The sequence below is a fragment of the Squalius cephalus genome, assembly GCF_949319135.1.
Source record: "Squalius cephalus genome assembly, contig: scaffold_48, whole genome shotgun sequence".
NCBI lineage: Eukaryota > Metazoa > Chordata > Actinopteri > Cypriniformes > Leuciscidae > Squalius > Squalius cephalus.
Genome location: NW_027645803.1, coordinates 855,493 through 876,114, shown reverse-complemented (window position 1 = coordinate 876,114; position 20,622 = coordinate 855,493). Strand labels below are relative to the sequence as shown.

At 37.2% G+C, this 20,622-nt stretch overlaps 1 protein-coding gene across 5 annotated transcripts in view; it reads right to left on the bottom strand.

The window, feature by feature from the left end:
• Positions 1 to 12,103: 12,103 nt before the first annotated feature.
• Positions 12,104 to 20,622, bottom strand: part of LOC307154231 (MSL complex subunit 3-like) — a 237,133-nt gene continuing 228,614 nt past the window's right edge. The window contains exons 8-10 of one of the 5 annotated variants that reach the window (XM_079898996.1): positions 20,266 to 20,424; positions 14,120 to 14,181; positions 12,104 to 13,236 (exon numbers count right to left, since the gene is read on the bottom strand). In XM_079898996.1, the coding sequence (XP_079755122.1) occupies positions 14,154 to 14,181; positions 20,266 to 20,424 (187 nt within the window). In that variant the 3' untranslated portion in view covers positions 12,104 to 13,236; positions 14,120 to 14,153. Of the gene's footprint in view, positions 13,237 to 14,119; positions 14,182 to 14,373; positions 19,481 to 20,265; positions 20,425 to 20,622 lie in introns of those variants that run through there. The other 4 variants (XM_079898997.1, XM_079898998.1, XM_079898995.1 and 1 more) reach the window with 4 other exon arrangements.

Genomic DNA, 20,622 nt, shown 5'->3' with positions numbered 1-20,622 from the left:
ATCAACAAGTAGAATAGATCATGACATTCTCACCTTATTCCAAAAAAAAAATCGTTGATCCAATACTGAGCTAGTGAATGGGCCCTATTTTAACGGTCTGAAGCGCAAGTATCAAGCGAGAAACACAAGTAACTTTGTGGGCGGGTCTCGGGCGCTGCTGCTATTATACCGGCGGGATAAATGACTCTTGCGCCAGACGCAAATCAAAAATGTGTTGGTCTGAAGTCGCTTCATTACTCATAGGTGTGGTTTGGTTAACGTGAAATAAACCAATCAGAGCGTCATCTCACATTCCCTTTAAGAGCAGGCGCGCTTGTTCCATGGCGGATTGCTATTATAACGGCGGATTTGCAAGACGCACGCCAGGAGCGGTTCACAGCCGAGGAGACCGACGTTCTCGTCAGGGCCGTAAAACACAGAGAAGTGACATTGGGGATGGAGAAACACACCCAGATTAACTTCGGTTAAACAGGCGTATGATAATTTGGGTAAATGTGTAAGCTAGATGTATGCTTTTATAATAAACTATCTATCTATCTATCTATCTATCTATCTATCTATCTATCTATCTATCGTAATAATGTATGATTTGCAAAAATGAAAACTGCTGCTTTTGTGTAGATGAGAGAATCAAAGTGCATGCGCGTTGTGCACACGCTACGCTACATTGATTATGGCCAAGCATGCGCCCTTAAAATAGCATATGAATAACATGCGCAACGCGCCACTTAGTGGCGGAATTGTTTTCTAAACCTGCAAAATAGCATGAGGGAACGTTTGTGCCGGAACACGCCTCCTCTTTGCGCTGAACCGCCCCGGGGAGTGCAAGTGTATTTCTTAGTTAACCGATGTGCGTCTGTGGAGGGAAAAGTCCGCTGTGCGCGGGTGCAAAATAGGAATGATACATGCGTCGGTGTACAAAGTCAATTGCGCTGGGTGCAAGATAAGGCCCAAGGTCTGAACTAGTTGATGCACAAAATCAATACCCTGATAAAGAGGTTACAAAACTGGCAAAAAGTATTTTATGTATTTTGAAAATACAAAAATACACACCTTAAATGTATTTAAATACAAATTACATTTGAATTTTTCCAAAGGCTTTAAAATACAAAATACAAAATAGTATTTTGTATTTCAAATACGTATTTTAAATACATGTATCTGAAATACTGCCCATCCCTGAGTATGGCGTACCACAAGGTTCAGTACTAGGACCGTTGCTGTTCACTCTGTACATACTACCCTTGGGAGATATCATTAGGAAGCATGGAATTAGTTTTCACTGTTATGCCGATGATAATCAGCTCTATATTTCTTCACGCCCTGACGAAACTTTCCGATTCACTAAATTAACGGAATGTATAGGTGATATAAAAAATTGGATGACTAGTAATTTCCTACTACTTAATTCTGAAAAAACAGAGATTCTAATTATTGGACAAAAAAACTTCCTCACGTAATAATCTAGAATACTGTCTAACACTTGATGGCTGCTCTGTCAAGTCTTCGTCGTCAGTTAGGAACCTGGGTGTGCTCTTTGATACCAATCTTTCATTTGAAAGTCACGTGTCTAGTATCTGTAAAACCGCATTTTTCAATCTAAAAAATATATCTAAATTATGTCATATGTTCTCATTGACAAATGCAGAACAATTAGTCCATGCGTTCATGACATCAATGCTAGATTATTGTAATGCTATTATGGGTGGTTGCCCTGCATGCTAAAACAAATTACAGCTGGTCCAAAACGCAGCAGCTAGAGTTCTTACCAGAACCAGGAAGTATGACCATATTAGCCCAGTTCTGTCAACACTGCACTGGCTCCCTATTAAACATCGTATAAATTTTCAAATATTGCTGATTACATACAAAGCACTAAATAGTTTAGCTCCGCAGTACTTGAGCAAGCTCTTAACGCATTATAGTCCTTCACGTCTATTGCGATCTCAAAATTCCGGCCAGTTGATAATACCTAGAATTGGCAGTAGATCCTTTTCCTATTTAGCACCAAAACTTTGGAACAGTCTTCCTAACATTGTCCGGGAAGCAGACACACTCTGTCAGTTCAAAGCTAGATTAAAGACACATCTCTTTGACCTAGCATTCACATAATACATTATAGACTTCTATAATTCAATGTTAGGCTGCATAGATTAGGTCAGCCGGAACCGGGAACACTTCCCATAAATCCTGATGTACTCATTACATCATAAGAAGAATGGCATCTACGCCAATTTTAGTGTCTTTGTTTATCCCGAGGTTTTCCCGCAGCCTGCCGGATCCAGGTTGTATCCAGATCTGACGGAGGACCTTCGCCTGGACCCGATGACAACGCAGTGCTGAAGTGCCAACTAGTCTCTCCCTATGGAGGATCCCTTTCCCACTCTACAGATAAAGCGTTGTCGGGAAAATTCATTTCACGTACCTACCCCGAAGTGATAAAATAAAATAAAATTCTGTATCAAAATTTATAAGGAAAGACCAGTACTTTGTTTAGGCTTGGTTTGTAGGGAATTACAAACCTGCGTACATATATTCAAACGTACATAACTAAAGAATCGATTCTTAATGCTCGTGAACGCCATCAGCGTTTATCACAGGTTCGCGTTTAAAGTCTGTGTAGAGAGAATGGTGTCGTCTTGGAGGCCCCTAATTTAATAACATATGATCGTTACGATGGAAGCGAATCAATCAAAACTAACTTTAGCTGGAAAATAACTATTAAAGAACCTCTATAAAGCCAAAACAATCTCTGTTACCTTAAATTATACGTTTATCTCTGTAAAGCTGCTTTGAAACAATCTACATTAGTTAAAAGCACTATATAAATGAAGATGACTTGACTTGACACACATTCCAGCATTGCAATCTTGACATCGCAGCCTGTTCATTATAGCCTTAATAAAATATAATAATAAAATAGTCAACCTAACATATAAAAATGACACTGCTCTGTTTAAATAGTCAGTAGTACAATTCGTACATTCACAGTAAGCACCGCTCCACTGTGATGTTTCCAAGCACATTTTTGCGCATGTGAAGAGGATGATTTTTTTCTGTCGATATTGGAAAACGAGTGAAGTACAAAGCCTATAATAAAGAATAGTTTAGCATCCAAATACATTGCAAATGTTGAAACATTTTGATTCTAATGAGAGAGTTACGTGAGCCCAACACCGCTTACTTTCACTTTTGCTGTAAAATATTTTGTTTTGGCTTGTTTATAGTTATTTTTTTATTCTTGTTCTGTTCTGAATATCATTCAATTTAAAGTATTTGTTGTGGAATATTTTGAGCGTATCATAAAATCACAATAATTCTCTCGGTTTAGTGATTCCCTAGTTATTTTTTAAAATGTTTTTTTTTTTTTCATTGAAAAAAAAATTAAAAAAATAAAAAATTATATATATATATATATAGTGCCCCCTACCTCCTTTTCTAAAGTTTCAGTAAGGGACAGCACCAGGTTCAATAAACTAGTGCCTAAGAGATGTTGTATTACAAGGCCCCTCTGATGTCACTGAAATAAAATTAATTTTCTTTTAGAAAATTAGAATAATAATCTATACTTTCCTTTTACGAAGTTACTCAGAATTAAATCTCTACGCCCCTTAACTGATGAAGTCAACATAAATACTTCTGAAAGAATAACACACTGGTAAGGATTAAATAAAGATCAAAAGGATTTAATTAGAATAGAATTATCAAATACTGTGTTTAATGTTTTAGCACTTCTCCATAACATTATCTAAACAAGAAATTCTTATGGAGCAGCAGAGGAACACTGTAAGGATGGTGCAAGATCTCAAAGGAAACAACGTTCAGGAGATCACAGAGGCACAGAACCAAAGTCCAAAACTGTTTCCAAATGAAGACTTAAGGTCATTAACTTCCCTGGAAAGTGATCTTCGATCATGTCCAGTAACAAGACAAAAAGTGGTAGGTAACACTGTCAGTAATGCACAGTTGCATGCCGTTATCACTCACAAGTCTGGTTGTAATTACTGTTGCAATTAAATGGTGTGTGTGATCAATCTAAAACATGAAAAATCTAACAATAACAAAAACTATTTATATTTTTCTAATTTGGTAAATATAATATCGATATTAGAAACAAAAGCATGTTTTAGTGTTTTGACTTAATAGTGATGGCATGTTTTAAAATATTTCAGGTACTTGAACTGGTATTGTTGGGTGGAGCCGACATAAAGGACACGTCTGGCAGATTATGAGGCAAGCAATCAAAAATGACTTTGCCAAAGTGGTAAACTGGAGAGGTGTACATGGGAAAACACCTTTCCGAAGCTTGCAGCTTAAAAACATTGTGATTGGTAAGTGCATTTTTATTGTATCTAAGTCTATCTGGAACTTCATGACTATTCCCTCATGTCATGAATGAATGTTGAAAGTTTTAATTCTTTGACTGGTGGTGTCTTTTAATACAAATGCTTTACGTCTCTATTGTTCATTTTATTTAAAAGTATTTTTTAACTCTGTATTTGTATGCTCCTATTCTAGAGGCTGTAAGAAGAAATCCTGTGTGTACACAGACATCTGAGCTGGAGGTCGAAAAAGTTATTAAAAGGTGGTTTCATCTAGCTGGTGATCGCGAGGGTGATAGAAAAAGGACACCATTAACCAAATGTTAATGTAAACCACACATTTTAAGTTATTAGGGACTCTGTTTTGCATTGTTGCACCTTATATTTTTACCTTTTTTGCACATCTGTAAATATAAATTGTATTTAATTTGTCTTTTATAACCAGCTTTTAGTTTGTTTCTGTATTTTACAATTTATGCATGACACTTTTACACTTTTGCTTTATTGTTTGTATCAATTTAATTTATTGCATGGTTTCTGTTGCTTTTTAGTACGGTGGCCGAGAGGGCTCAACACGCTGCAACAGAAGGAAACGCATGGAAATAGAAAAAACAAGCAAATTTAGAAAACATCTTCATTAGTTTGACAGCACATGTGCTGCAAATATGCAAAGCACAACCAAATACAGAAACGCGCTGCAAATGGCAGACCAACAACGCAAATATCTACAGTGGTGTTTGTTTTTTATTTTGTTATTATTATTTATTGGTTGCATTGTATTTGCAGCATATGTGTTGTGAAACTGATGTTTTCTTAACTTGCTGGTGTTTTTCCTATTTGCATGTTTTCTTCTGTTGCAGGACGTTGAAGTCTCTTGCTGTTTGCAGCGAGTTTTTGTATTTGGTTGCGTTGAGTATTTTCAACATGTGTGTTGTCAAACTGATGAAGATGTTTTCTTAATTTGCTGGTGTTTTTTCCTGTTTGCATGTTTTCTTCTGTTTCCATGCGTTGAGATCTCTCGGCCACCGTATTTTGGTTCGTTTCTGTATTTCATTATTTAAGCATGCCACAAACTTTTTTTTCAATTGCATAATTGCATTATTTTTGTAACATTTTAATTTAGTGCTCTGTCTTTTTTATTATTCTTGTATTGTGACTATTTGTTACTTTTCTTTTGCCTTACTCTAGTATTGGTTTATCTTGTCTTTTTCCCATAGTTTTTATTTTTACATTTATCTGGCTGAGCTTTTCTTCCCCTCTCAATAAAATGCTGTACTTTGCATTTGTGTAGTGTCATTATTTTATTATTCCTTGCACAATATATAAGTATTACACAGGGATAATTTCTGGTTCGGTTTTGGGCACTGGTATAATATTGGCCCCGTTATGGCTGAGTTCTGGGGTAAAGCTGGTGGCAGTTTGGCCCTTGTCTGGCTGACATCTGGGGATTACGGTGTTGTTTTGGGCCAGTTCTGGATAATGTCTAAATTATTAAATGAATAATTGTAAAAAATGTACATTGTAAAACTCTGGGTGAGTTTTGGTCTGCTTCCGGCATTGATCTGGTTGACTTTCGGCAAACAACACTTGGGCCAACCTTGGACCGTAATTCCATGCGGTATGTGGGCCAAAATCTCAGACGAAATTTAGCCAGATTCGATTGCTATCTGGGATGGCATTTAAATCTGACACAAATTAACCCCTGAAGGGCAATATCTCAGATGCCAGACCTACTGAAATTAATCTCTAGGTCAAATACACTCAGTATAGATTGAACCAATGAACTCAATGGGATGAATGTATACAATAACTCACAGATTCTAAAACATATACTCTGAGTATTCACATATTCTTTTCAGTGCACTGAATAATACTAAATGAACCAATATTTAATGCTGTGGGCCCACACACACACACACACACCAGTGCGTTCGCAGGCCTGAAACGTGGCTCGTGTTCGTGGTGGCCGGGAAACTGACAAATGGCCCCTTCACTCTCCTGAGCACAAAACAAATCAAAACGATTCCAGAGATTAACGTGTCTCTTAGAATAGAGGCAACTCTCTGATCAAAGGGTGTAAGTTCATCGGCCCCTGTACCACCGCCTGTTCTGCCCACACTTTGTCGGTGCGCAGCAGTTCTCCGCTTAACTTCCACCTTTATGTCAGACCATTTCTTCTTCAGTTCATTTACGGTGCGACTCTCAGATCCCACCGCGTTGACGGCATCAGACAAACTCTCCCACTCTTTTTTCTTTCTTTTGTTATTAATTCCAGAGAACAAAGTTCCAAATAAAATATTTTTTCTTGTTTCTACCTCTGATAGTAGCACCTCTAATTCATTTTCAGTGAAATTTCGTTTCTTGCTTGCTTTAGCCATGTTCTTGCAGGTTTCTTTTGCCAAATTGGACTAATTACCATATTTAAATTAATTTAATTGAGGGAGGAGACAGGGTGTGGTGTTGTGCTTGTGCATGTGCGCTCAATTTCGCGTTAATTGGGATGTACAAAGAGAATGTATGTGGAATGCTGTGTACGCAGAGATTCATACATCTGATTTTTTTGGTGCGTACGCACATTTATAGCTTTTTCCCTACGCAATGTTTTACTATGATTTCAACGCAAGCCTTTGTACATCAGGCCCCTGGACTGTTTTTATTTAATGTTTTGTTTGATTATGTGTGGTGGCAGTCGTCCGTGAGGGGCTGCCGTCTTTACTTTCATTTTGTTTATTTATTTATTTATTAAAGTCTTTAAATGTTTGCCGGTTCCCGCCTCCTCCTTCCCATAACAACTCTTTGGATGCAGAAAAAATATGAAGGTAATATGATACCATTAAGAATCGCATGCGCAGGGTAAGATTTGTGAAAGTGTATTGCAAGTGTAAATTAAATTTGCATGCACAAGAGAAGATTTGTAAAGGTGTAAATCACCTTTCAAGTGTAAGAACAAAATATTTGCAGCATTTTACTGTTATTCGTAAGTGTAATTCATGTATTGTGAAACTGCAGCTTCATGTTAACTTGCTATTTCGGTCCTAAATTCATTGATATGATTCCTGTTATATAGAAATCCATCGGCAACTGTCCATACTAACTCCGATTTATCTTCACACTTAAATTCGTCAAGGGGAACCAGACAGGGATCCGCTACTTTTTGATCTGGCGGTGGAATCCCTGGCCATTGCAATACGGGCACACAAATCAATCTTTGGGCTAGAGACAGGAGGCTATGTACACAAAATATCATTGTACGCGGATGATGTAATATTGTATCTTACCAACCCTGAATCATCTCTGCCTACATTGGCAGACCTATCTTGTCTACCTAATAATTGACCAATTATTGGAAAACTTAAGATAAATATCTAAATATAAAATTAATATAAGCAAAAGTGTTATGATGTCACTGAATTTGGCTGTGGAGTAAATGCCCTTAAATAACATCCCTTTTCATGGAATTCAGAAAAGTTTATTTAGGACTAAATATTCATTCGAAGTTGGAAGAAGCATTTTTTAAAATTATTTTCCATTACTTAAAAAGGTAATGAGAGACCTGCAAAGATGGAACTCACTACAGTTATCACTAATTGGCAGGATAAATTGCATAAAAATTAAAGTTCTTCCTAAATTATTATATTTTTACAAACTCTTCTGACTATCCCAAAAAAGTGTTTTAATAATCGTAATAGTTTGGATAGAAAATTTATTTGGAATAATAAAGCTCAGAGAGTTAAATTTAAGACATTACATATGGCATTTTAAAAAAAGGAGGATTACAACTCGATTTTTTGCTTTATTTCTGGGCAGCACAAATGAGAGCAGCATTGTTTTGGCAGCTGAATAGTACATCTCCACCTCCATGAATACAAATTGAAAAATATCATGTAGGAGAAATACCTCTCGAAAAGGCTTTATTCATCCCCCTAACTTGTGTTACGAATAGGGATGGGTATCGTTAAGGTTTTAACGGTACTTTAACGGTATTCTTATCGGTTCTTTTTGTTATATAAAAAAAAAAGAAAAAAAAATTTGAATATAATTAATATTGCTTTATATTTTGAAATGTAAAATAAATATCTACAGCAAAAGAAAAAGCAATGCTTTAACAAAACAAATAAAACATGTATGTAATGCAGAAGGGTGCAGGCTTTTGTGTTTTATATACAGAAGACATAGGACATCAAAAACAAAATACAAACACATGGTCAAACAAACAAAAAAGTACACAATAAAACAAATATACAAATTATATACCCAGTGCTTTAATTTCAGTAATGTTTACTGACATTACTGTTCAGGAGTAATATGGGGTAAAAAGACATCTAATAAAGTCAGATGCAAAATAACACTGCATAGTTTATCATAGATAGGCCTAGATTAAAAGCCAAAATGATTCATTCAAGAGCTGCGACTGATTTTCTCTTTGCCTTTTGTTGTTTGATTCACATTAATGGAGCAATCGTCAGCAGGTTTATTAGACTGCTGCCTCTTTAAGACCAAATGTAGATCTAATCATTATTACGCATCATATTTTCTCCCAACTATTTACGTCCATTTAAGGCATAAACTGTATTTAAGTGAATAAACTGTTTAAGTAAATCTCCAAGATGGCCATTTTGACATATTTGTGTGTATATTTGATAGTTTAGATGCGCACACGAAGCCCAAAATATACGTTGCTTGTCTCGTTGCGGTGTGTTTCGGAGCGCGCACCGCATTTGGAACAGCGTCTATTGCTCAATTTTGGTACTTTTAATAGCCTTTTATTATCAAACGCGTCCCGCAGTTTAGCAACAGTATAGACTACATTTTACAACAATCACCGATCATGCAGATTCTGACGTTACGTTTGGGTTTTAAACGTAACGTGGACGTTCCACTAGAAAGTGGACGTTCCACTAGAAACAAACATTGATGTATTGTTTTAATTTACTACTGTGAAGCTGCTTTGATACAACCTATGTTATGAAAAGCGCTATATAAATAAACTTGACTTGACTTGATTTGACTTTTAGGGAGAAATGACAGCGCACCGCTGTGAAGGGAAGGAAGTTGCACTAGACAGAATGCGGCTTTAGTTTTTATTGGAAGCCAAAATCTAAATCTAAAATAAAATTAGTTTAATATCAAAGATCTAAAGTGTAACCGTTTGAATGTTTAGTTCTGTCCTCATCGTCACTCATTAAGCAGGGCTGTAGTGTTGTGCGCGCCGTGGCTCCGAGTGAAAGATCGCTCTCTCTCTCACACACACAAACTCTCTCTCTCTTTAGCAAAAATGCATCACAGACAAATGGTTCAATATTATTATATATAGAAGTGGCTGGCGAGATTAAATTAGCAAGATAATAATTTCTTAATAGCAATAATAAATAGCACATGTATGTAGGATTATCCTTGAACAGTCCATTTCATATGAACCCAACACCACATTCCACAGTTCGGAACGATTCCCCAGTGAACCATTAGTAAGTCATAAAACACAGTCATGGTGCCGAGATGGCTAAAGGAGATGTCACCCCCCTTCCCCTTGTTGTGCGTGTCTAATCTCATACCAGCAATGCCAGGAAAGCAGGAAAAGATTCCTCTTTGTTCCCCAAACTTAAGACCAAATGGCCAAGAAACCCTGTGGTGACCCCAATGCATAAATCCACAGCCTTATCAGGAAACGAAGGATGCTAAAGCATTCCTATGGCCCAGAATCACCACAAACCCTAAACCAGGGGACACCTCCTTTCTGCAGTTGTAAATTCCAGAGACTTTTGTCTCCAAAACCAACAGACTGAAATTAACCCACTTGTGGTTTAATACAAACAACGGTCTCAAAATTGCTTCCAATAAGCTGAATGGATCACCAGTATTTACCTCACATATATCTTATGTATCATGTATGTTTTATATAACCTGTGGAGTTCTTTCTGTGTGTTTAACTTTCATTACAGCATATTTGTAAGGTTTTCTACCTCAGTTATAGGAACTAATCACCAGAAGTTGCCTCATACATGTGTATTCTCTGTATTATGTATGCTTTATATTACTGAAGTTAATTTTGTGTTAAACACTTATCACAGCTAAATCCTTATTTACTTCCACCCCAACTATGGGAAGTATATGTATTTTGGTACCTACTTGATGGGTAAATTATTTCTAGAATTTTGATATAAAGTAGATGTGTGTAGGATGCACCATATTTAAACTATTAAGTTTGCTTATTAAAGCGTTTAACTAAACTCTCAGGAGTTTGGGCACACGTGATCACGTGGACATTACGCTAATTACATGCAAGAACCGGAGAACGGGGCGTAGGTCCCGCCCAAGACAATATCTGATTGGCTGTCGCACTAGGAAGGACGGGTCAGATGGACACGCTTATAACCCAATGACAAGCAGCTATGCGTTGCTTTTTGCCTGCCTTTTGCCTCCCTTTTGCAGGGACTTTTGCTCTTGCCTATGTTTGTGCTGACCTTTCCATCGTCCAGCGTGTATGCTTACATACTCTTCAAACCACCAAGAGCTCACTCAAAACTCATCAACTCTTCCGTAAGATCCTTCGTTGAACTTCGTCAAAGAAACCCCTCTCAGAGTCGCTCCAGACTCAGAGGAAACTCCGTTGCATAGCAACACGCAATCCAGGAAATCCCGCGAACGAAGCGCCACCCGGCAAAGCCAACCAACCACTCACCATCGAGTGCTGTCCCTCAGAACGCATCATCGACCGACTGCCAGCCAATCAGCGCCAGAGATTCCCTCTCCAGCAACTTCGTCACAGGGAACGCACGCGCTCAGGAGCATCCAAACGCAAGTACACAATATCTCCTAATTCTGGCTGAACTGGTGCAAATCTTATTAAGAAAACGAACTAAGATTAAAGTGCTAGTAGATTGATTCTCTCAGGTTGCGGTCAAGAAATAGTGTCTAACTCTAGACATTTGGGACTCCATTCACCCTCCGTTAATAACATCACTTTCTCTGTCACTGTTTGAATGAATGTTTGTGTGTTTTCGTTAGTTTAGTTTGTGTGTATTAGAGTAGTTCAATAAAGTCTTGGTTGATTTTACATACAAGCGTCTTGTGCTGTGTGCTTACAAGTTACTGCCTTAAACTGTAGATTTTGCTACCTTGCTCATTTTAATCAGTTATCATAACTTTATGATATTATTACCGTAGGCCACGGGATAATATTCTGTCCAGAATTGATAAAATACCCTAATCTCAACTTATCGGTGGACGAGTAGTTGATAGTGTTAAATATTAATTCTGAATAATTTGCATATTAATTTGGTTCTTATTCCCTGTAATTCAATCCCCTTTGAATTATATTGATCCTAATTCCTTTATTAATCTTACATGTACTTTCTTAATTTCTCCAGTACCGACAGCAGAACCGATAACATCCAAGCTTATCGATCCAGCGGTCTTTCATAATTCAGCACCGGGGCCCGTTTAATACCGGGTTTCGGTACCCATCCCTAGTTACGAAGGAGGTTAATAACCCATTTATTAGACACTTGCAAATTGGGATTTGAGATCAAGGAAAAATTTAAATGGCTATTACCAGTATATAACAATACTCAGCCTCTTCCTGAAGTACTAAAAGATGCGATAACACAATATTGGTTGAAAAGGGGCATTCAAGTGTTTGGAGATTTACAGTAGTCCACATATGAATAGCCCACACTGCGCATGGGTGTGGCCACATTACAGATAAAGAGCAGAGACGTGAGAAACTGTACCTCTTGTTTGTTTCATATGATTACATAAACAGAATTTTTTTTTTTTCGATATGACTTCATTTAAAAGTAGATACATCAAGCTTTCAAAAGACACATCTCTCATGTCAGTGTGGCAAGTATTCGCTGAGTTTCAATTCATTTTACAAAATTAACTTTTTTTTTTTACATGATGAACATATATTTTACAAAAGCACATAGTTTTGTTGTTATTGTGGGTGTACACAAATAAAAGCAGACCCTTTAAAGTTTCTAATGATGTCTTTCAAAAATGTCTGACCAAAAATTTAGTATTTCAACCCTTCTGGGGTCTGAGGTGTATTCTTGGCCTTGTAGGCGTTTTGATATTCCCTGATATTTGTTCTTATTTCTGTTATAACATTTTCATGGCAAAAGTTTGATTACACTGTATGCAGCACAAACTCTGCTACAATAATATGTGAGCAGCATGTATGAAAAAGTTTATAGTTTTGAGAAAATTACATTTATGCATGGCAAGTGAAACTTTAAGTCATTGAAATAAGGCCATAAAACCCACACTGAATATTTTTTTCCAGAAGACTTTTTAGAACTGGGTCTTGTAGCCTAGAATAATTGCTTCAAAACTATGCGAAAATCATCCTTTTCCACTCCTTCACATAAAACAACATGTTTTGTGTCTGAAAGGCTGTATGCAAAGACGCATGACTGATCATAAATATAGATGATTTTCACACCTGGGAAGAAAAAAAAACCTCCCCCTAATGACCCTTTCTGTTGAACAGGACTGCGCAGGAACTAGAAGAAATAAATAAATATTAAAATATTGGCTTTTTTGATTTTATTTACAACACAGCATAATCCAAATATACACAACGAAGGACAAAAAATGGACATTATTGAGCACACTGATCTAAACACTGAGACTTGAACAGTCACACACCTTTGTGCCATTCCTTAAACAGTTCCTGTTCAAAATACCTGGCATTTCCAAGGTGTTTGCTTTTTCTTTTGCCATGCACTGAAGAAAAAACTGCCCTGCCATCAGTAGTCAGTAATGAAGCTTATTTAACCATGTTCATGTAGAATACCAGTCCAGTGTAGTTGAACAGCTTGCTGATGATGGTGCAGCACTCTCAGATTAAAACAGTTTGAAGAGACCTGCATGAAAGTTTGAATCAGCAGGACTCATCAGAGGATTCTGGTCCCTGTAAAAACAACAACAACAACAAAACAACTGTGAACATGCTGATATTAGGAGCAACTAGGGATGCACGCTTTGGGAAAAAAATCTAATTTTTTTTTTCTGGTTAAAATTGTGATTTAAAATTCACAATTTGGCCCAAGAATTTAGTGCTTATATATCAATATGACTAATAATATTAATAATTATGATTGTTATCAATATTACTAATAATAATTATGATTGTTATTAGTACTAAATAAAATGATTACAAAATAATAATATTACTGTAGTAACAACACCATTTTATTATTGAAAATACTATAAAATACTATATATTCTGCCCCATTCTGTGAGAAGCAAAATCAGTTCACAGAAGGAAGTTATTTCAAACTGGTTGCCATGAAAATGTTGTTTCTTTTGTATGCAATGATATAATTTATTTATTTATTTTTAATAAAGTTAAACATTGCATTATTTAATTACATTTGTTTTCCAATATATCGTTATCGTGGATTCTTTTGGCCATAATAATCGTGTACTGAAAATGTGATATTGTGACAGCCCTAGAGTCATACAACATTTATATATTTCTATATATTATACCTATATATTTCATATTTCAACATGTTTCACTCGATTTCACACATTTCAGTCTGGCCATATACAGTAGTCAACATATGAAATGGATCAAAACCTTTAATCAAAGTTATACATGAATTTTGAACAATATTTGAAAATAATATTTTGGAACAATATGTTCTTGTCTTAGGACAACTTTGATTAACTTTTTTGATCCACTTCAAATGTTGACTACTGTAGTTTGAGAAAAGCCCAAGAAGTAACATGAGTACAAGTTTATGTAAAAATAACAAGTTAACTAAAGTAAGAAAGAGTAAATTACTTACTCGTTACATCTGAAGGAGCTCTTCTGAGGTAAACTCAAGGCTTATTCCTCACAGTCCCTCTTCTTCCAAAAACGATGAAAAGTAGATAAACGAAATGCTTTGTTTGATCAAGGTGATGGGAGGTGTTTACATGTTCATCTGGCTCACACAGATAGTTACTGTAAGAATAGCCTGCGCTGCGCGTGGGTGTGACCACATTACAGATAATGAGCTCAGATGGGAAAGGCTGTAAGCACTTGAAATACTCCTTAGTATTGTGTTGTGGCAGGAAAAAACAACATAGAAACAAAGGATGACAATGATAATCTCAGGTACTGATTATGTGATTTATTTAATGTTTTAAGAATTTAATGTGAGCTTGAATATAATTTTGGATGACCTTTATAGACATACTGGAAGCAACAATAGATAATTCATCTGAGATCTTGAAAATATTTGAAAGGAAACAAGAATGTCCAACTGCCAACTCAAGGTGAACAAACAAGAGTATATTACAAAAATTGTTTCAGAATGTTAATAATGTTAAAATGGTGTAATATTTATGAATTTGATTATGCACTTATCCATACTGTTGCGAGTGCCGTGTACCTGCAGAGAGAGCTTGCCCACATTTTCTTCTGATTGGCTGTGATTTTTGGTCTCTTAAGCCCGGGGACACACTTAACAACCATAAGGCCGATTATGAATGTAATTTGATACTTAAGACTGATCATGCCCAACACGCCGAGTCGCATTCAGTCGGTGTTCACAGTCGGTGTTTAAAATCTGCTAAAGTCAATGGAAACAGTCTGTAAGTGTGTTCAGTCAATCTTAGAATGTTTCAGCTAGTCATTAATGTGTCCCCGGCATTAGTCGCATCGCGTCTGGTGTGGACAGACAAACTGCTTGTCGCTGGAATCTTATTGCATCGCATCTGGTTAGAACATGGTGTAGTGCTGTTTAAAGAGTAGACAAAATACAATATATAGATTTATCAGTGATAAATCTACTCTTACAATAACTGTTCTGTTAATTATCCTCTTGATTCAACTGTCCATGAACAGGGACACAAAAATGCTATCAAATCTAACTTCACTGACATTTTTGAACCGGAACAAAAACTTGAACTAATTGCAGCTGGATAATGACAACACAGTCTTCTGTAGAGCAGCTTTTGAAGTTGTGTATGTAGATGTAATGTATAAAGCACTATACAAATGTGAAAAAGGAGTGGTATCAGCACTACTTTGTATTGTGTTACTTTAGCTAGTAACACAATACTTTTAAACTGGCTATTATTTAACCTCCTTTAAAAAAAACACAACTTGATCCTAAAGAATTAGTTAAACAGACCGATCTTGAATCTTTCTGTCAAATCTTTTCTATCTTTTCTGTCAAAAATACTAGAAAAGACAGTATCCTCACAACTTTGTTCCTTTTTTTTTTTTTTTTTTTTGGAAAGAAATGGTATCTGCGAGGATTTCCAGTCAGGATTTAGACCGTATCATAGTACTGAGACAGCTCTCATTAGAGTTACAAATGATTTACTCTTATCATCCGATCGTGGTTGTATTTCTCTATAAGTGTTTAATGGACCTTAGTGCTGCATGTGAGTATAGAGAATAGACCACAACATTATCTTTCAAATAGACTTGAAAATTACATTGGCATTAGTGTTATTGCATTGGCATGGTTCAAATTATACTGATCTGACTGTTACCAATTTGTAGCAGTAAATTAAGAGGTTGTCATTTCAATCACAAATTCAGTATAGAGTATAGCAAGGCTCAGTACTAGGACCGTTGCTTTTCACCCTTTACATGTTACCCTTAGAAAGTAACATTAGGAAGCATGTGTAACGACTGAGTGCGAATCAAACACAAATGAAGCTTCCAGGTGTTTTGTTAAAACGTAACTCCACACAGAACTCAACATTCCAGACCCCAAATCACCCATCCCGGCACCAGCAAGGCTACAAGAAGACCTTTTTATGGCCAAACTAAAGGAAGAACTTGTCAATGTGAGATGGTTTGGAAAAGAATGATTGATTCAGAGAGGGCACTGCTCGGTGCCCGACTAAGAGGTTGCCTGACCCCCACAGATACACAAAACAGACTTCCTCCTCCTTAAGGACCTCTGAATGACCCAGAGTAAAATCTCTCCAAACCACAAGAGAACTGAGATTTTACCTATAACAATAAAAAAATGTACCTATAACCAGAACAGTTTTCGATGGACTTATAATCAAACATCATGCAACTATATAATTCTGTTGTTTCTACCACTTATATCCATGTTTAATAAGCTTAGATCCCATGTAAGTCATTTAATGATTATAACTGTTAGATGTTTGAATGAAAGTGTGTTGTGTTTCATATCAGTATGATCGTATGCTCGTGATTCAAAAGATGGCTTGATTGAAATCTGTGTAAAATGTTTTGTGTTCTTATAATAGTAATGATGTCTAAACTGGGGCCTCTGTTCTCTCTGCTAGTAACGAGATCCCAGATAAGCAATGATTTATGGTAAGAAGTGAAGAGAACGCCACCTCCTAAATAAAGCCAGTGTCCAATTAGTCAAATCTCTTCAGGACGTTGGACAAACTTTTGAGTTTAAAATCTTAGACCCGAAACAAAGGTCTCTCTCTCAAGAAAGTCTCTCTCTCAAGAAAAAGCAACCATGTAGACGCGCAGAGACAAAGAACCCAAATCAAGATCAGAAGAACAGGTTCAACAGCTTCATTCAAGCCATCTAACTACTCTCGTCTCAATTTTCTTTCTTTTCTTAGTTCTCTTATTTTCCGTTGTGAGTCTCGGTTGTAAGTTAAGTTTTGCGGCAAGATTTCGGTCCACGTTTCTTCTGCAAAGCCAGCTTCAACAAAGACTTTCATTCATCCGCCAACACACCACGTGATTGGCCGCCCCAGACATCTATTCAAGCACGAGGACATCAACCAACGAACAAACCCAGGAAACCCCCTTTTACGCTGACAAAAAGGGAATCCCTACGCAACACAAGCAAGTAACCTCCAGACTAAAAGCTGAACTGGTGTATTGTATTGATTTAATAACCTGCCTAAGAAGGGTTATATTAATGATTGATGGTTCTTCAGGTCATGTCTTATAAGTGCATAGAATCTTGAGATTTCATCATCTCACTCTTTAACTCACTCTTTCCTCACTCTCTTCCTTTCTGCAACTCGTATGAATGTGTGTGCGTGTGTTTGTGTTAGATATTATTTTTAGTCTATGTGTTAGAATAATCAATAAAGTCTTGCTTGTATTTTAAAGAGAAGTGTTACTTGTGTTATGTGCTTACGAATTTAATATCTTAAACTGCTGTTCTAAGTTACCTTGCTAATAAATAGTGTTTCACTATAGTTTGGAAATTGATATCCACTGCAGAGCGGATGGTTATGGCCGGTTCAAATGAACCCTGAACGAGTCATTTGCTCGGTCGTAATAAGTGATTCTTTCGAATTCCCTATAAATTGATTAATAATTCCTTTTAGCTAAATTAAATAGTCAGAATCACTCTATTAACGCTACACATGGCATTAGTTTTCAGTTACGCTGATGATACTCAGTTCTATATTTCTTCGCACCCTGATGAAACATACCCATTCACAAAATTAATGGAATTCACAAAATTAACAGAATGCATAGTTGATATAAAAAAAGTTTAAGAACTAGTCATTTCCTTCAACTTAATTCTGAAAAAACAGAGATTCTAATTATTGGACCAAAAACCTCCACACATAATAACCTAGAATATTGTCTAACACTTGATTCTCAGCAGAGACCACAAGAATCAGACAGGTCCTCCGCACAGACCCTATTGCCAGCTTCAGCTCCATACCGGCGTTGTTATGATGCAGAGCAGGATCAAAGGAGGAAACAGGATCCAAATCCACATGCAGCACTTTATTAAATAAACCCAGAACTTCACAGATGCAGACAGACTCAAGATCAAGACTCAGGAACAGAACAACATTCAACATCAAGAACCCACAAACACTGACACAAGACAGGGTTTAAATACAGAGGCAAACAAGCTAAACAAGCTAACAAGGGGGTGTGGCTAATCAGAAACACCTGGGGAAACTAATCAACATAACAGGGAACTGCTAACCATGGGACAAGACAAGGGAACACAGACATGAATCATAACATAACCCACCCTCTATGGGCGGCTCCCGACGCCCATCAAAAAAAAAAAAAAAAAAAGTTCAGGAGGGTGGTGGAGCGGAGGCGGACCCTTCGGGCGGCCAGGAAGGAGACGACCCGTCAGGCGGCCAGGGCGGAGACGACCCTTCATCCATCTTGTCCGGAGACACTGGCTCGGCGGGCGTGACGTGAACAGTCTCTGGATCGGCAGAAGCGACGTGAACAGTCTCTGGATCGGCAGATGTGACGTGAGCAGTCTCTGGATCGGCAGAAGTGACGGGAACAGTCTCTGGATCGGCAGACGTGACGGGAACAGTCTCTGGATTGGCAGGACCAACGTGAAGCTCTGGCTCGGCAGGACCAACGTGGAGAAGCTCAGGCTCGGCAGGGCCGATGTGGAGAAGCTCAGGCTCAGCAGATGCCAAACTCACATAAAAGGGTGAAAACAGTTGCAGGGCCAAGACAATATACTGTTTCAGAGTCCAGCTAGGGTCATGCAATGGCATAAGGTTGTTAAGCGGTTCAGATAGTCCTCCCCGAAAAAATATCATCAAGCATAACTCTTCCATGCAAGTCTGGTGAGCAAGCTCCAAAAAGTCAACCACGTACTTCTCTATGGTTCGATCTCCTTGACGGAGAAGCATAATTTGTGCTGCTGGATTCATCTTTGGTGGGTTCTTCTGTTATGATGCAGAGCAGGATCAAAGGAGGAAGCAGGATCCAAATCCACATGCAGCACTTTATTAAATAAACCCAGAACTTCACAGATGCAGACAGACTCAAGATCAAGACTCAGGAACAGAACAACATTCAACATCAAGAACCCACAAACACTGACACAAGACAGGGTTTAAATACAGAGGCAAACAAGCTAAACAAGATAACAAGGGGGTGTGGCTAATCAGAAACACCTGGGGAAACTAATCAACATAACAGGGAACTGCTAACCATGGGACAAGACAGGGGAACACAGACATGAAAAGCTCTTCAAGCAAAAGGAACTGGATGCATATTTGAATGCTACCGATCCCAATCTGAATTCTGACTTGTGAATGCAGCCTGAATCATAATGACACCGTTTTCATTCGTTGGCCAGAGAATTGCCCCCCCCACCTGAGCCTGGTTTCTCCTAAGGGTTTTTTCTCCATATTAATTTTCTCCTGATGGAGTTTGGGTTCTTTGCCACTGTTGCCTCTGGCTTGGTCAGTTGGGGACACTAAATATTCAACAATATTATTGATCTGACTGTACTAACGCTGTTGTATGAGAACTGAACTGAGCTGGAGAATGCAGAACTGTTTTATAGATGAAATGAACTACTTTAATAATTGATTATTTTTACAATGGAATTGAATCAACACTGAACTGACTTCAGCTGATCTACAGCTGAAATTCATATTTTTAACTTTTATCACTGTAAAGCTGCTTTGAAACAATCTGTATTGTATAAACCTCTTTATAAATAAAGGTGACTTATTGTACAGTGAAACATAACTAAGGTGACAAGATATTTGTATTAACTGCTGAAGATCTGGAATCATGTCAACCCCAGATCATAGTATAAATTAGTCAAATCCAAGATCCTGTACATCACTGGTTTTCAATCCTGATCCTGGGGACCCAGCACTTGGCACATTTTGTATGTTTTTTTATCTGACACACTTCACAGTTAATTGAACTCTCACCTATTCACCTAATGAGCTGACGATCTGAATCAGGTGTTAAATAATATACATATAAAATGTGCGGAGTGGTGGATTCACAGGACCAGGATTGAAAACCAGTGCTGTACTGTGATTTTTGCATTACTTTAGTTGCATCAAGTTTTTTTTTTTTTTTTTTTTTTTTTTTTTAACCAGCATTTTAATTTCCTTTAATTTGATAAAATATTTGTGAACCATAAAAAAAAGTAAAAATTTACATTTGGAACTAAACTAAATTAAGACATTTAAAAACAAACTGATGTCTTTGGTACATTTTACTAAAAGTTAACTCTCTTACCTACTAGTGCAGGCTGCACTGTCAGTAATTGGCTGGAAGAACTTGGAGGAGCTGATTTTTTTGAACTGAGCTTGTTCGTTTGGGTACAATAGGATCAGTGGAAGGGTAAAGTCGAATGTGATCCTCAAACCATCCACCATTTCTTTACAGAGATCCTCACTGTAATGGAAGAACAAAGAAAGCCCACTTAGCTTCAAGATCTGAGTAATTTCTGTAAAATTTCAAGTAGACTTGTATCACATGGCATCTCTTCACATAAGAGGTTAGAAAGACAAATGTGTGCATCTGGATAGAATGATAAGCCGTACTGTATCGTGAAAACAGTCATGGGTGAGGGGGTTTGTCACGACGTGAATA